The sequence below is a fragment of the Leptodactylus fuscus genome, chromosome 5 (genome assembly GCF_031893055.1).
Source record: "Leptodactylus fuscus isolate aLepFus1 chromosome 5, aLepFus1.hap2, whole genome shotgun sequence".
Lineage (NCBI taxonomy): Eukaryota > Metazoa > Chordata > Amphibia > Anura > Leptodactylidae > Leptodactylus > Leptodactylus fuscus.
Window position 1 is genome coordinate 54,686,111 of NC_134269.1, and position 18,519 is coordinate 54,704,629.

Here is an 18,519-nt window from a genome sequence, read left to right on the forward strand (position 1 = left end):
ATATATAGTGTTATATAGTGTAGTAGTATATGGGAGCAGCAGTAGCATATATAGTGTAGTAGCATATAGGAGCAGTAGTATTATGTATAGTGTAGTTGTACATAGGAACTGTAGTAGTACAGTATATATAGTATAGTTGCATATAGGAGCTGCAGTAGTATGTATAGTGTAGTAATATATAGAAGCAGTAGTAGTATGTATAGTGTAGTGTAGTAGTATATAGGAGCAGTAGTATATAGGAGCAGTAGTACGTATAGTGTAGTAGTATATAGGAGCTGTAGTAGTAGTATATAGGAGCAGTACGTATAGTCTAGTGTAGTATTATTGTTGTGCTGCTTGTGCTCGGCCTCCAGTCCGGGTTTTGCCGCCGCCCGCGCCGTGTGTATGTGTGTATGTGAGTGTGCGGTGTCTCAGCCTCTTGTTTACAGCATTCACGTCACATAGAGGCAGAGAGAGGGATCACACAATGAGAGCGCCGCAGCCGGACACCCGCCGCACACCGAGCCCGCTCGCCGACTGACTGGCCCCGCCGTGCTTATCGTCTACCACGTCTACTCTGACCTTCAGCGGCCCGGGAGTAAGAGGCCGGCGGCGGAGGAGGGGGGACACTCTTCCATTCATTGGTCCCGCAGCGGCCTCCTGCGGGCTGAGCTCCGGGAGTGAGGCGGGTGACATGGAGGCTGAGGACTCGGAGCTGCTGCCGTACACTGCGGGTGTCTGCTGCGTGCTCCTCACGTCCCAGCGGCGGCGGCTCTGCTGACCTGGAGCCTCGGCGTTAGTATTCTACACCACACCGGGCTATTACTACTACTACTACTACTACTATTACTACAGACCGGGGACACCCGCGGGCGTCTGCCTCACGTGACTGCGCCCCTTCTATCACAGGGGAGGTATCTGGGGTCATAACCTCCCCCCATCTCGGGTCACGCTGCTCAGTGTCACACCGGGGCTGAACCAAAGAACGAACCCCATATCCTCCCGGGGGAGCCGGGCAAGGTCACGGGGCACGGACTCTAGCCACACTAGACAGATATCGGGTCAGTGCGTGTGTGGGCTCCGGCCGCCATCTTTATCCCGGGCACTTTGGGGCTGCTGTGGATGTGATCGGAGTGGCGGATACTACTCTTCTGTGGAGATGAAGGCCGGATCGGGCTGGGGGGCTCCGGCCTGGCTCTCGGGGGTCCCCCTGCTCCTACTGCTGCTGTTGTGCCTCTGCCCGGGCCAGTGCCTGGGGCCCTTGGGTGGGAAAGGTGAGTGTCTGGTTCGGGTGTCTGCCCCTCTCCTCCCCCCGTGGGAGACTGTCTGGTCTGGGCTGATGATGATGATGATGATGTGCTCGTCATACACGTGGAGCAGCAGCAGGCTGGGATGCCCTGCTCCTATCTGATGCTCTATAAGGGGCACCTGACACCTGTGGCTCACCAGCGGCCGGAGAACTACAAGCCCCAGCATACACGCACTGGCTGTCACAGCATGCTGGGGGTTGTGGCTCTACAGCAACAGGTTGGCCATCCCATGTGTGCCTGCTGCTAGAGAGGTGACCACCTTGGCACAGAGGTTGTGTTAGGTAAAGCTGCCCATAGACATGCCCATTCTTCTTAACCCCTTCCAGTGTATTTATCAGCACACTATAGGTTGTGATTGATCGGATCGCCAAAATGATAGCTTATGCTGGTTACCGACTTATCTGCCCATCCCTGACTGGCATGTGCCTGGTGCCAGCACAAGGAACCACAAATGCCAAATAAAATCATTAATGGTTGCACCGTTCTGATATGCTAAATTTCAGGAGATGTGGCGTGGTTGTTGTGGTGCCATAGACGCAGTGTTTATCAGTACCAGCCTATTGTTGTTGTGGCTGATGCCACCCCGAATACTGTCTACGGGCAGCTGAGTCTCGTCCTATCTGTCACTGGTATGGTATATAGCTGGCATACTGCTACGTATACGACATAGATTATAGTTCTGGCACCAGCGAGTATGCCATCTCTCTGCCTCCAGGTCACTGGTACTTGTGTTTACATGTAGTAATGCCGCCATATACACGTCTTTTCCATACCATTGAAGAGCCTCATAGAGGATGAGTGGTCAGTTTATAACAATATTATGAGTAAGGATTTGTTTATCAGTCTTATTCTGCCATGTAATCCCTTCTTATAGTGGGCAATCCTTGCCCGTGGCCCCTTGTTATAATCTGTTACCTAATCTACGGGCACCGCGGATGTTTAGTTTGTGTTTGTATCTACAACATAGATGTCACGGTTGCTATAATAACACATGGATCCCGGCTGTCTGATAACATCATACTTGGCCTTAAGGGGGACACTAAATTCAATCTATCTGTTCTTCATTTACGGTGCAGTAAGTTGTTCTCTGTTATCAGCCATTGCTGACTGTTGTGGTCTCCATAGTCATCACTTGATCTTCCTTGAGTATGATACTTACATACGTGTCGATGTTGTTATGCTACCTGTGCTGTATAAGGCTACCTATGAGGACAGGACGGGGTTAAGGAGTAAGCAGGGGCATGGGTGATATTTTTAGGGTGCACTCATTTGGCTGTATTGTCAGTCAGAGATAAACTGGTCATACCTTGGTAATTTACCCCCCAATTCAACCAGTTTGTGCTATGGCATCCAATACATGTGCTATATATGTATTTATTCCGAAGGCTTTCCTACTATCCTGGCCTTTGTGGCTGGACCATATATCACTATGTGGACTCTCCTATAGATTGAGTGATCACGGTCAGTTGTCAGTAGGACTCTATATATTGTGCAGTATATAAATTGCTGCTTCTGTCTATGTATACGGCCGTATCTCAGCACTGCATAGTATACTCTTCCGTATACCGAGACACAAGTTGGTTCCAGTATATGAAAGATCTAATATTGGTAAAACAACCCTCAGCTGCAATACACTGGAATCAGAAATCTGACGGTGTAAACATGCCCTAATACTTTCTACTGGGTTCAATGCCTTGTCTTGTTGCGTGCTACTTAAAGGGAGCCTGTCATGAGATAAGTACGGTTCAATCTGCTGGCGACATGTTATAGAGCAGGACGTACTGAACACATTGATCTATAGGTTTGTGGGGAAAGATTTGGTATCACTTGTCATTTATCTATTGAAATTTCTGCTTTTTTTTAATGCTGAGAAGTCAAGGAGGTGGAGCCATCAGTGACTGACAGACCTAGTCTATGACTATGGAGATAGCTGTCATCTATAAGACCGCCTCCTTGACTTCCCAGCATAGTGGATACATCACAAGTTATATCTATTCCCACAAACCTGTCCCTCGATCTGCTCACCTTATCCTGCTCTATAATGTACTGACCCCAGATTTCATGTGATGGGTTCCCTTTAAGGTGCCTATGGATAAGCTATGGAAGACTGACAGCAGAGAAGTGTGTAGTGTCCATCTAGGCTGTCCTTGCGTTTCCTTTCTAGCGCTCTATAGTTATGTTTATTTCGGACGTGTTCACATTCACTTACTATTGATTTCCCAACCACATCGGCTGGACTCTAGTTCCCAGCCTCTACTCCATTGCTCCTGATCTCCTTGCAGATTGTGCCCCTTCTTCTTGTGTTTATCTTCTTACTAAAACACTTCCTTCCTGAACCTTATTTAACCCTGTAATATAGATTTACATGTCATGTCCTCCTCCCTTTCCTTTCTTTCCTTCAGGTTGTGTCTTTCCTGATAACATTTCTCCTTGAGATCTACCATTAGTTTTGTCAGTCTTTCTTTCTGTCCGCTCTGGCATGGGGTTATTGAGTTTGCCGTGTCTTTAGATTATAAGGAAACGTTCACACTGTTAATGTTTTGTATCAGGATTTCTAAGTCAGGACCAGAAGTGGCTCATAAACATGTCAGATGGAGAAATCTTTCCGTTCTAGTTTTCCTCTCTGTTGGATCTACGTCTAGTTCTGGCCAAACCCTGACCATGTTAAGGTCTGCGCCATGGCTCTTGTTAGATCCTATTACGTGTCGGGATCTGTTTGGATCATGGTCGTGGCTATAATTCAGATGTGACAGGCTGCAGCTTCACAGGGATCTGGTTATTTCAGATCAATGACAATCTGTTCTGCTAGTCATAAAATAAATTCTATTGAAAATATATTAATATAATAAAATCTATATGTTAGCGATCATTAAAGAGAAGCCATATACTAACGATCATTAACCTAATCATTAAAGAGAAGCCGTATACTAACGATCATTAACCTAATCATTAAGGAGAAGCCGTCCGCTCTCCGGTCATGTCCCTTGTAGTTAATACTTGTATTCTTCATGACATAACAATTCTGGATCATCATATCTCAGAACTGTGTTCCTCTGTTATTCCTAAGTTTCCAGTCAGGGTTGTCCATACACGCTCTCACATTGACACTGTGTAAGGATACGCCAAGGGTAACATCAGTGTAACATTTCCAAGAGGAACAACAGAGATACAGTACAATGTCACGTTCAAAGAAAATGGGATCCAGTACTGTTATTTCTTGAGCAGCACAAGTACTGACTAAAACATGTCGGGAGAGGTGACAGGTCCACTATCAAGAATTTGCCCCAAAACTCTCAAAACGGAATATTTGTGATTTTCTGTGTGATTGTGATTGTTTTCTTTGTGTATGATGTCTTTACAATATTGCTTCCAAATTTTTAAAATATGATTGTCTGTGCTTGCCATGTCTATAGATGTTTACATAGCAAAGCGTATTCCTGATACATATGGAACTGTGTATATTCCTCCTTGTTGTACCATGGGCGGTGATGATTTTTCTAGGTTTCGGCGCTTCTTCTCCATGTCCCTGGATGGGATGGGATGGGATGTATAGTGTTTTTCACTGTCCTGCTGTGCCGGATATTCAGGCCATTCATAGTCACTGTATTACTACACTCATCAAGTGCTCTGTCAACATGGAACAGAAGTCTCTACTGTATACAATGGCTGCGCTATTATTTGTCAGGGAGGGTGAAAGACAGGCCCGTACTATATACAGTAGTCCTGGATTAACTGTGACCGAGCGCCAGCGTTCTGGTTTCAGCCTTGTGTCTGGGGATTATACTGATATGGTTGCTTTCCCATGTTTACTCTTCATAGACGCTTAGAAATTCTACCTGTATGTTTACGTGCCATGGTTTGTGTGGCAGCTAAGGAGTTAATGTTTTTCTCGCTGCCGCCTGTTATTTTTAGTCGTGTAGGAAATGAAGCATCTCTTCATAGATCTTCTACAGACAGGGCTTTGTTTGTGGGGTCACATAGCCATCGCCTGTCTCCAAAATAAAGGGAATCTTAGAATTGCCTAAAAATCGAATCTAAGCGGCGAAAGTTGCATTTTTGCGATTTGGGGATATTGTATGTTGTCTGCAGGAAGGATTTTGCTGTAGTGCTTCCTTGGTTTGATTTATAAAGATCCTTTGTGTTTGAGACCTGATGCTTTCATCATAGGGGGGAGTGGCGTGTGACCGGTGGTCCTGGCTTACCCTGTACTACGCACTTACTACCTCCTTGTTTACAAGCTTTAACTAGTCCTCGCAGACCTGACACTAGGATTTCATAGCTCTATGCTGGGAATGAACGCCTGAAGATCCTTATCTATTATTTGATAATTCTATATTTTACAGACTCAACAGGTAGAAAGTCTCGAGAAAAGTCAACACCACAATTTATAAATTCCATATTCATTATGTTTAATGCCGCATCTAAAGGTTACCTCTTGCACAAGTAAAATTAGTCCTGGAGTAAGAACCAGTCTTTATTTTTATTTCAATATATATTTTGTTTACGGTTCCGGAAACGCAGTAATTTTTTTTTTTTTTGTATTTTTATGTATTTTCTATTCTATTTTAATAAATGAAGCTTTATTTTTTTAACAAATAAATTCTTCTTATTCATTTACTTTGTTCCTAAGACCTAGTCCTGTAATATTTATCTATACTATCTGCTATGTAAGCTCTGACTTGAAGATACCTATCAGAATGAGAAGGCACATCATTGATAATAGTAGTTTTCTTTCTCCAGGGTTGAGCACAATATATAGTAAGCTTCTCTCTGTATTGTTTCTTTTGAGAACTTTATGCAAGTTTTGGCTTGTAAACATTTTAACATATTTTTCAAGTATGATCTAGAGACTAAGAATAGCCCTTTGCGTTATATTGAATATGTTCCAACAAGTTTGTCGGGGTTTCCCATGTTTTGTATTCTTTCGTTGTTTTTAAGGTTCTATTCTCATTCTAAAAGGTTTGTTATTAAGCATCTTCTCTCTATGAATTCCTCCCTCTGTCATCCGTTTTATCATCTTGTATCCCAGAGCCTGGAATAAAGGCTTTGATCCTTGTCTGATCAGATGTAACATTTATAGTTGGTCACATTTTCACTATGTGCTGAATTATCACTTGTCTAGTTTAGAAGACATTATGTAGTCAAAAACAAGAACATGTTTTGTGTCTGTCGTTGACTTGGTTGATCCCGGATAGTGGGGGATGACTGTGGTGGTTGTTGTATTCTATATTTCTGGTTATTAGTCTCCGATTGTACCAGTAATAGTATCTGACATTACTAGTTACAGTAGGGGATCACGTACCCGAACAAGAAATTCAGCTTTTTTAAGAAAATAAAAAATATGTTGTTGGCCAGTTTTAGGAAATCTAGATTGTATATAGCATTTATTAATTAAAGATTATGAAAAATTATCAAAGCTATAACTTATATTACCCATAAATTGAAAGAAATCACACCTTTTTTGAGGGGATAGATAGATATCCTATGTATATTTTTTTAAATCTATAGTATTTTTTATTTTGAATAGTGGTTTCAAAATAACTTTCTATAATTTTCTAAATTGAAAAATTGCTACATAAGTATCTATCTGTCTATCAATCACATCTATAATCTCTCTCTATCTTCTACCTATTTATAATTTCTATCACATATCTATAATCTCTCTATCTATCTATCTATCTATCTATCTATCTATCTATCTATCTATCTATCTATCTATCTATCCTATCTCTCTACGTATCTTTTACCTATTCTATCTATCTATCTATCTATCTATCTATCTATCTATCTATCTATCTATCTATCTATCTATCCACGTATCTTTTACCTATTCTATCTATCTATCTATCTATCTATCTATCTATCTATCTATCTACGTATCTTTTACCTATTCTATCTATCTATCTATCTATCTATCTATCTATCTATCTATCTATCTATCTATCTATCTATCTCTATCTCATATCTATAATCTCTCTCTATCTTCTATCTATATATAATCTCTCTCTCTTCTATCTTCTACCTATATGTAATATCTATCTATCTATCTATCTATCTATCTATCTATCTATCTATCTATCTATCTATCTATCTATCTATCTTCTATCTGTTTCAGGACATAGAGGTTAGATAAAAAGTGTCAGCCACTATTTTAGAAGCCCAGTTTTAGCGTGACCGTATAGAATATCTTACTGTCCTATCGATTTGGGTTTGTTTTCTGAAAGAAATGGTTTACTAATTTATTTTTCTCCTGACTAAATAAGCTTCGCCTACTGCACGGAGAGAACAATGATATGTTTTTAGATTCGTGTGGGACAAAAACACTGGAAAATTGGCAATGTGCTGCTTGTTTTAGCATAGTAATCCTTCTATATCTGATCCTTCTGTATTCTTAGGTTGTTTTGGGTACAGATATACCGCTTTCATTTTAATGCTTCATTTTCTGTAACTTTGTGATTAAAAATGCCTAGTAAAAGAACTTCTAAAGGCAAACCTTTCACTCTTTGTTATAAACCTGTAAACAGAGCAAAGACTTGAGGCGGGGGAAAAGTATTGTTTGTATATGTGTTTTCTTTCAACATCGTCATAATTTGGATTTATCCAGATGTTGTTGTTTGTTGTTGTTGTTGTTGTTGTTATTATTATTATTATTATTATTATTATTATTATTATTATTACTACTACTACGAATAAGAATAAGATTATTTTTCTTTAAAGCCTGTGCTCAGATTTGTGTAGATATTGTAACTGTGTGAAATATTTTGTTTTCATTAGAAAAAAGTTCAATAAATGGGATATTAGTTGTGTAATTGTTGTGTATGTCCGCGTCATACTAATAACCCTATAATAGCTGGATTATTTCGTGTGATGCCTCAGTTGATAGGTCATGTATTAGTTCAACCTTTCCCTTTAAAAACCGTCACAATATTTGTTCATTTGCTGTTGCTCATTGGTTTTGCCTATGACAAAAAACCTTCTCAATTCAATGTAATTTGGTCTATATTGTAATAAACCACTAGAGTTGGGGGGACAGATTGCATGGTGCTGAAGTGTAAGGGGGTATTTTGTATGTGAATGAAGTCTTTAAAATTAGTAAACAAGTTCCCTTCCGAAAAAAGCTGGTAAGGGTGATGTATAACAGTAAAAACCCCATTGATACATGAGATAACATGGCACATGCACTCATTTTCAGTCAGCTACAGTCTTCACATTTCTAGAAATGATTGTAGCCCAGATGTCGCCATGTTAGGACGTTTTTTATTGCATAAGGCTATTGTATCTTTGAATATATAGCAGTAGTTATATGGCTGTGACTAATCTTCTACAGATTTGTAAGACAATTATAGACAAATACGGGTCATATAACATATTCAGGTTGCACAAACCATATATTTACAGCCATACAGAGATGATACCACCAGATGCTCCAGTGACTGGAGAACTCCATCCAATCTTCTAATGTCTAGCTGCCTGTCAGTGAATTGTAGCGTAATCTTTCCTATTATCTAGCTAATAAGGTTGAATAAAGACACTGGTCCGTCATGTATAACCTATAACCCTACGATGCTGATCCAGAGAAAGGCAAAAACCCTTATGAGATGGATGCGATTACTCCATCGAAATAAAGAAAAAATTCCTTCTGTGCTCCAAATTTGGCAAACAGGATAAATCCCTGGATCAACCTCCTTATCTCCAAAAATCTAGTTCTGATAATTTCTAATGGTCTCATTCTATTCTGGAGACTGAATGTGTTCATGTACTGGTACATATAGGGAAATTGTAGCCTTCATCTCACATCTGACTAGGATGGACTTAAAGGCGATGGGCACCTTTGTATGATCTGGTGGGGAGTTACATGTTTTGTGTGCATGTACTCCAGTGTATAGAAAGCTGCAGAATCCCAATCTGTACTAAATCTGGCAGATTAGCAGACCCTGCCTCCCCTATCTGAGAATAATCAAAGATCCAATTCTATTTCATTTAGGTTTTGATCTTTTTTTTTTTTTTTTTTTTTTATGTGAAGTTTTCCATGACCCTTAAGGGTTCATTCAAAGTGTTAGAGAATATACATAAGGTATTGGATGGCAAGATAGTGACCTCCCTATAAATGTGAACCCTCGGCTTATTGTGCTTGTTCAATTCAGTGGGGAAAGAGACATGTCTACTGTCTTAAACGCCAACATAATGGATTGCCCATATCCAATTTACCTGATCCTCATATTGCCCAGATTTTGTTGTTATGAGGCCACGTACACAATAGATTACTGGCGGATCACTATCTAATAAAATGGATATAGCGACATAACTGTGAGTGTCTTGCCGTTTTTTTTTTTTTTTAACATTTTCTATGAAATATAGTAAGTTTCATATATATATATATATATATATATATATATATATATGTATGTGTATATATATATATATATATATAAATTTGTGACTGCAATTTTATTTATTTTTTTTAGCTTCTATTTTCTGCGCAGTGTTATTTGAGCTGCCATCTTGCTTCTCCTCTGCTCTGTTAGCAACATTTAGTTTTATGTTTAACAGCACTCTTATGGCCATAGGCAGCAATAGTCTGAGGCTACCTCATTGAAGTATATTGGAGAGTTTTCTAGGCATGTTCTGTGCATTGGAGGGCGGAGTGGATAAGATGAGATATCATTGTGATCTCAACTATAATGTAAATTTGCAGGTATTGGGCTATTATTAGGCTTGATAGCCATGGTGAAAATTGCATGACTTAGTAAAAGGTATAATAGTGACATGGAAAATTCTTTAAAATAACTTTTTTTTTAAATCTAAATGTTTAACATGAAAACTTGGTTTGAAAAATGGGTCATTTTCTGGTGACACATTCCCTTTAATGATGCCATGCCATGGTCTCTAGTTTATTTCTGAGAACCTCCTTAAACACTATCATGGATATTTCTGATGTTTGCTGAACCTTCCAGCTATCTGATGTGTATGGAGGTGTCCCAATCTTCCCTCAGCAAGTGAAGTTGGTGGAAATATTACTTGCTTAATCCTGTGTTCTCAAGGAGGACATAAGCTTCATCCAGAGAAGTCTGTCATTGGCTTATTCTGGTCTCCCAGTTCACATATACAATTTGGTTGCGCCTGTATGTGTATAGATTGGAGGGGCAGATTGGAACCGTTGTTGGCTGCTCTGTCTTGTGGTTGGAGGTGACCATCGACCTTAGTAGAAAGGATTATATAACGCATTAAATGATATACTACATGTGACTTATTTTATAGTCTAACAAACTAAAGACCCTTCATTTGAGGATAAGATGTATTGATGTGCTGCGGAAGTAGAGATACTCAGTGGTTAGTATATCCGAAAACGAAGGGTAAATCTGTTGGGATCTCTGGTGCCCTATCTGAAAACAGGACTGGATAAGCTCTACGATTTATAGGTTTATATTATTTAGAGCAAGATTAAAAGTGTGAATCCTGACAGGACTCCTAAGAGACAGTAAGAGTCCTGATTACCCCGCTCACACACAGCGATGGATTGTCTTCTGTATACACACTGATACAGAGAGAGCTGTCAATCACTCTGGGCGGGCGGGGTAATGAGGACTCTCACTGTCTCCTAGGAGTCCTGTCAGGATTTACTTATTTTCTTAGATCCGGCTCTAAATCTTATAAACCTTTATACCACAGAGCTCAGCTTCTCTTCATCCGTTATATCATATGCAGCAGAAATCACTGGACAGATTCGCTTGAGCTTCTTCATTTCTATGTTCTATGAAAGTTGATACCACAACTGTCATGTGGGCTCCTAGAGTGATATACAGTAGTATATAGTGCCATGTTTAGCCTCGGTGTACTGTTTATTGTGATAAATAATAATACATTTTATTCATATAGTGTCAACATATTCTGCAGCGCTGTACAATTTGTAGGGTTCACGTCCAGACAAGAAACATGATGTGATATTCTAATGCAATAGTTTGCTTGTGTCCTTCTGCTTGTTCTGAGCCGGTTTTATGGAGTGACTCAGGTTGGCCTCCTGTAGGTTATTTGCATTCTTGGCATAGGCCATTATTTGGTCAGCAGGCTTTATGTTGTGCATTATCTCTTGTGCTCTAGGACCATGCTACATTGCTTGTGCGGTGTTATTTTTCTCTGCAGCAGACCAGTTAGGGGGTTAACCATCTTGGTAGTATCCGCGTTTGTAGCACCACGTGTTTCTCAATGAGTCCACTTAAACACAGAGACTAAAAAAAAAATCTCACGTGACCCTAATGAAGAGCGTCTATCCTATTTTTATTCCGCTCAATTGAGAAGCTCCTTAGTCTGGTTGCCAGGAAAGAGGTTACTGTCCTGCTGGTGCCCTTGCAGTCTAGCAGAGGAAATTGCCTCGATTTGAGAAATATTTCTTGCTATAACTTCTTGTACACCAGAGCAGATTCCTCCCAGACTCCAGTCTGTGCCTCCAGCCAGCTGTGCTCTGCAATGCTCCACGCGCTCCCTCGTGGAGCGCAGACCTTATCTGCAGTATTGTCTTCAGCTTTCCTTTTTTTTTTTATATGCTGTTTTTCGGAGCTGCATTAAATTATTTGAGAAGTTTTTATGTGGATTTTATTAGATTCGAGTCTGGGTTTGTATTTGTGAATGTTCTTCTAAAAATAAAAGATTATATTAGATTTTTCTCAGAATAGGGGGTGTTGGCTTCGCTATTGCAGATGTACCATAGACCTGTCCCTATTCATTTTCGTTCATCTATGTATCTATATAGGCTCCCTACCCAGAAATGTACCCAGTGCTCCTCAGTTTTTTTATTTTTTTGGCGCTCAGCCTATCTGCCCGGTCATAGCTGTTGTCTGGCCACATGTACTGCTGGGTTATGCTGCAATATTGACATCATAAGTTATAATGTTATTTCTACAACTGGAATGCTGGGAGTCTCCTAGTAAGAGGGAGGTTTGCCCTAAAATGACTTCTCTAAAGATATCAGCCTTGCAATTGTTTTGCTTGGGGAGAGGTTTCTCTAGAGGAAAGTCGGTGACGCTCCGCATTCACAGCAGGGATAAAGGGACATTCCTGTGGAGCTGTAGTCATTGTGGAAACCCTGGGGGTGGGGGGTGCTGATATAGTCAGCCGTCATCTTTTATTTACTCATTTTTGGGGAAATCGGACTCGACATACTGGGCAGTAAGATTAACTCCGAATGTGGATGTCTTTCTTAATAAGAGTATTATTATTATTATTATTATTGATATTATTTATAATATATTATATTATATATAATGTTATTGATCTATTTGTAAGTGTTAGATTGTGTTTACTGTAAGATTGTTACAGACACCCATTATCCAACATTATGTCCTGCTTATTTTGGAGTTAATTTTTCCTTTTCTTTCTAAAATGTAACTAAACTTTCAAAAAAACTTCAGACATGTCATAGTGACTTATAGAAATTTTGTTCTGGATGCTGAAACCCCCCAGCCCCTAAAACAAAGGGGCAGAAACGATCACGGTGGAGAGAAGTCTTTTCTTGTGAGACAGACGTAACATTTCTCATATGGTAGCTTCTATAGCGTGAACATATTCTGCAGCGATGTACAGAGGTTGTCAACATAAATGTAATTTCTCTACCATTGAATCATATTAGGGCCAGGACAGCTTTAGTGCAGCGTGGAGGAGGATCTGCAGGACCACCAGGGACTTGGCAGGCTGATGTGTGTAAACAGACTCCCTTTTTCCCAAAGGCGCACCATAAATACTGACAGTGTACTCACATCTGTTTCTGTAGATACAACATAAAGACTGATAAAACCTACATGTAGAATTGGTCTGTTTTAGTCTTTCTAGCAGGTGAATTATGTAAAATCTGACATGTTCTAGTACAGATGACAATCTGTTACACAAGCAGCCCCTTCGGCAGGTTGATGCCATGGTGCTTGTTGCCATGAACAGATAGTTATAGTATTTTTAGCCACTGGTGCGACGGTAACAGAGCGGTGTCATTATAATTCTGCAGAACAGAAATGTATCTAAAAGGGTTGTCAGGCAGAAAAACACTAACACAATGCTTACAATGGGGTCAGAAATGTAACAAGAGGACCGGTGATTGGTAAAAAGGGAGTAGAGGTCTGCAGGAGACCCAAGAAACATCAGAACAGGACTGGTAGGGTATCCGTGAGGTCAACCACTTATGTTTAAAACCATTTTGTCCACCTGGACCACCCCTTTAATTCTGTCTGTGTTGATTGAACTGATTTCATGTAGATACTTTTAAGAATTGACATCCAAACCTCTGACTCCAACTCCTTCAGAAATGTTTAGTCACTAAAAACAGGAAAAATCTAGTGATTGATTCCTATGGAAGTAAATATGGAACAAACTAATTATAAAATGTGAAAAATTGTATAGTATAATTAATCAGATTTATCTACCTGTATGGACAGTTGTGTATTTTCTAGATTTGGTTCTGGGTCGATACGGGCACAGATCCTCTAGAGTAAGGGGGCATAACCTGTGCCCATGATTCCTTGCTATGTGATCCGCCAGCATCTTTAGGATCCCATATTTGAGGTTTCCTTTCCATGTAGCAGTACATAGAGGAAGAGGTGAGATATGGCTGAGTATGTTTCTGTATTGTTTATAGGTGTTGTAATATGGTCAGCTTTTTCTGTATCTCCCCTACAATATAATAGTCTCTCATGCATGGCCACATCATCTCCAATGGAGTTCCTCACAGAGGACTCCTTATTCTATGGGAATTTGGCCCCAGAAATGGAAACCCCACCTGTCATATATTTGTGGCATGTACTGCAGAAATTCTACAGATGTTTTAGATGAGAACACCTCACAATGTCAAGCATTAGAGATGAGCGAGCTGTATTCCATCGAGTAGTCGAATATTGAGGTTTAGAGATGAGTGAGTAGTATTCGTTCGAATATCGAATAACATTATAGTCTATGGGAAAAAACAGGAATGTTGTTCCGGTTTCCATGGAATCCAAAGTTCGACACATTGGATCCTCCAAGTTCCCGAAGTAGCAGGACGAGGAGCACGAGGAGGTTTTTGCATTGAATTCAATGGAATTTTCCCACGTGGTATTCGACCGATGCGAGTATTCGATCGGATACTACTCGCTCATCTCTATTGAGGTCTACTCGAATCGAATTTTTGAATATATCACTGCTCGCTCATCTCTACTGTATACGTTTTTTTTTTTTTTTTTTTTTTTTAATGCCTACGTTGTCCTAGTCCCTGTCCCACCTCCCCTATATAGTTATTGGGGTAAAAAAAAGCACCAGGGAAGGTGGGAGGGGAATCAAATTTTTACTGCATTTACCACGTGGTACTTGACAGAGTACGAGTATTTCGAATACCTGCTCGATCAAATACCTACTCGCTCATCTCTATCAAGCATGTTTAATTTGGTGGAAATCCATTTAGGTTGAGTCTGAGTTGGAAAGAAATTATTAAGTTGGGTTGTGGAAAACTAGAGAAGTCCGAAGTTTGGCAGACCATCTCCACAGCCTTTGTGACCAGTGGCCATACACTGGCCGCCATACGTCAGACATGCTTTGGGGAATATCATTTATGGATGTGTTCATCGTATGTAGACCACACTTAGGCAAACCAACCCTAGTTGGGGAAAATGTCTCATGTTCAATTTCTATTCTGGAATTTTTGGGGCTGGTAGTTGAAGCCCATTATTATAATATATAAAATTGAGTATAATTTGAGTTTCTATGGTTTTATATGATGTATGATGCTAGTAGTACTGTCCATTCCTTCCCAACCCTTTTCTCCTAAAGTTTGTCTTGGTTGTTTTTCTAATATGATATTGTAGCTATGTTGTAGTATTTGGAGGTTTGCATGGAATTCATTAGAACAGATGTCTGAATTGTGACGCTTCTCTTCCGATCTGCTAACATTTATTGTTCTGCATGGTCGGATCTGACAATGACAAAGTGCTTTTCAACAGAAAGCCATGGAGCCAAAGGGTTATTTCCTCAGCCATCCTCTTCCTCCCCCCACTCAGAAAATAATGCAAAATCCTGGAATTCTTGGCATTCCTCTCAGGGACTGGAAGAAAGGACTGTACTGACCCCCCTTCATGATCCACCCCCCACCCTCATTCATAGACTGCACTCTGGATTTGTTATGGCTGCAATGTGATTGGCCACTCCACATAAAAGCGTCCATTGAAGAAGCGAAGGGAAAGAATGGGCAGAACTTCCTGTGACTTCAGTCTGAGGTCAACCTCTGCCTATGGGCCGGAGTGGGGGGACTTACTTACTGGCAGTAGCAGAGTCCTTACTTACACCTACATGTCCTATGGAGAATTCACGCCATCAGCCTGTGTGTGTGTGTGTGTGTGTGTGTATATATATGTGTGTATGTATGTGTATATATATATATATATATATATATATATATATATACACACACTATCTATCTATACTGGGTCCAGTCTGTGACTCCATAATATATATATTATGTACAGTTTCACATGTGCTTCCAGATATGATGTGTTGCTAGCAGCCATGGCACATCATAAAATTAACAAAGTGTTCTTGAGTCGTGGGAAATATCTCCAGCTATGTGAGGACGGCCGTTTATTTTACTATCATTTCCTATGGGAAATCAGAAGGATCATAGCAAGAAATTATTTAACCTTTGTGCCACCTTAAATAGAAGTTTCTCATCCAATCGTTGCTAAATTTGAGTAGAGAGAAGTTTTATACAGGATACAAATTAGGCAGAATTTATTTTATTAAAACAGAGTTAAAACTGAACCCTCAAAAGTTTGGATAGTGCTATGTAGAGGATGGGAGACCAGTGTTATTATGCCTTGGGTTTTGCTCATGTCCAGTTATTGCTTTGGTCTGGTCGGGGGACAGACAGACCGCTACAATAATGGTCACAGGCGGGGCCCAAAGGACCCCATTGACTATATTGGGATCTTTCAGGAGACTCCGTTGTAGAAATCGGTAAAACAAAAATTGTCAGAGTCCTGCACCATCGCTTTAAGTGTGAAAACGGTTAATTCTAGTCAATGGGATTCGCCGGTATCGGAGGGGGACTGCTGCTTTAGTGGTCCAGCTCCCCCTGTGGACCCAAATGACTAAGAGGCTGGTGTAGATATGAACCTAGTGTTACATGAAATTTTTAAGTCTACCATTTTTGGATGTACACTCAAATGGAGTCTCTGCATGGAGACTCCAGTGCAGGTGTGAATGTGGTCTTATTTGCACCGCAGTCCCTGTGCCTAGATGGGCTGTGCATGGGCCTGGGCGTAGCTCTGTATTGCACGCTCTCCCGCCCCCCACTCCTGCTCTGAGTGACAGCTGTAGTGACCACTTAGGAGACATTCAGCGCACAGAGCCCTCGGCAGCTGCACATAAAGGGGCCTCCATATGGGCAATTACCATTGTGATGTCAGGAGAATTAAAACGTGGATTTCTCAGTTATGCAACCTGCATTTTTAGAAACCGTTAACAGATCCGAACCTGTGGACACATATGGAATAAAGCAGGCATATATTTTTCTAATCTTTGACAATCCCTCTTGAAATATGGAGTACTGTGTTCAAGACCCTCAGTACATATAGTAAATTAAAGGCAGTGTCTAGGATGAGAAAAACGGCTGCTTTCTTCCAAAAACAGTGTCTCTCTGCTCTGTGGTTGTGTGTGGTATTGCATCTCGGTCCCATTTACTTCAGTGGAGCTCAGCTGCAATACCAGACCCAACCATTGGGCAGGGGTGGCAATGTTCTTAGAATAATGCAGGCATGGTTTTTGTAATCCTGGGCTTACCTATGTAGATCCATGCAGGCGTGAGCACACTGCGGCAAATGTATTAGGACTGTTCAGTAGTACTACTCCGACTCCACAGCCCTCATTAGCCAGATAGGCAGATGTATCAGTGCCGGGCCATGTGTACCCTAAGACTCTCTAGCACAGTATCCTCTTGCAGTCGGGCATCATAGAGGGAAGGTAGACAAGTGTTTTCTGTGTACGACTGCTTGTAATTTCCTGTCTTCCTCCGTACATAGTGACAGCTACTAGCAGAAAACAGCTTAAATATTATTATCACAGCTGAGGAAAGGTTTATCTGTCATAATATGCCACCCACTCCAGTTGCTCCTTTAAAGCGGTGGATGGCAGAGCACGAGAAACGGGATGTAAGCCTTGTTTTATCCTGCTTTTGTCTGAACTCCTCGCTGCTGTAGAAATCTGAGCTCATCCATATCCCATTCTGTCTATCAGCCATTACTCTATGTATGTACCATGGATTTGTCTGTATGTTCTCCAGTTTTATATTCGGGCGCAGAGTAGAAAGGTTAGCATTGTTTTCTGTACTTGATATGTCCTAGGGCTCTGACTATAACGTGACGTGTCCCAGCCAGATTGCAAACCATGAGCTGCTGGTTGACTTTTGCTACAAGGAACATTTTTATACTTTTTGATGTAAACAAATAAAAGCTCAATTTAATAAGTCACATTGAACCCCTATGTCAGTGGTTCTCAACCTGTGATATGCATCCCCCAGGGGGCTACAGATTCAACATGCCCCCATATGTCATTTTTGCCTATAGACCTATTTACACATATACAGCAAACCAGAATAATTCTGTGGTCCAGACATTGGGAAACCTCACGGAGTTGTGATGCAGAAGGTGATTTGATGTGCAATTGTTCGTATCCATAAAAACAAACACAAGCCCTCCCCCTCCTCTCCAAAAAGTGCGGAGCAAATCTAGTTCCTTGAGTGGACATGACGTCACAGCAAGTGTCCCTCGGATTTGGTTCTGAGAAGAGTGATGCTGACCCGGACCCTTCCGTCTGTATAAGTGTTATAGGGCTGGCTCTGGGGTCTACAAGAATATGAGGAAGTTAAAGATTATCTGGGTTTGATTTAACAAACAAAAACAACCCCGCCCCCCCCCAAAAAAAAAACAAAACAAAACAAAACAAAAACAAAAAAAAAAACACCAAATCAACCAAACAAAAGCTTCAGAGGTCAGCGGATTGCATTGACTGTAATGGGATTGGCTGGGAGTCTGCCATTACAAAACTGCAAATGCGGGTGGAAAAAAAGTCACTGACTCCTGCTTCAAAATAAAATGCTGAATTATTTTAACCTGTGTTATATAGTTATTCACATTGTATAGTTAGAGGCATAGCTAGTTACATATTCCATATTTTGATCCTGGGTGTCAGCCATTTATGAAGCTGGCTATGGGAATATAGAGGAATC

The 18,519-nt window shown here is 40.7% G+C and overlaps 1 protein-coding gene across 1 annotated transcript in view; it reads left to right on the forward strand.

Moving 5' to 3' along the window:
* The first annotated feature begins 391 nt into the window (after positions 1 to 391).
* The window catches only part of IGF1R (insulin like growth factor 1 receptor), a 135,461-nt gene continuing 117,333 nt past the window's right edge, over positions 392 to 18,519 (forward strand). The window contains exon 1 of the mRNA XM_075273216.1: positions 392 to 1,253. Coding sequence (XP_075129317.1) covers positions 1,139 to 1,253 — 115 coding nt within the window. The 5' untranslated portion in view covers positions 392 to 1,138. The remainder of the gene's footprint in view (positions 1,254 to 18,519) is intronic.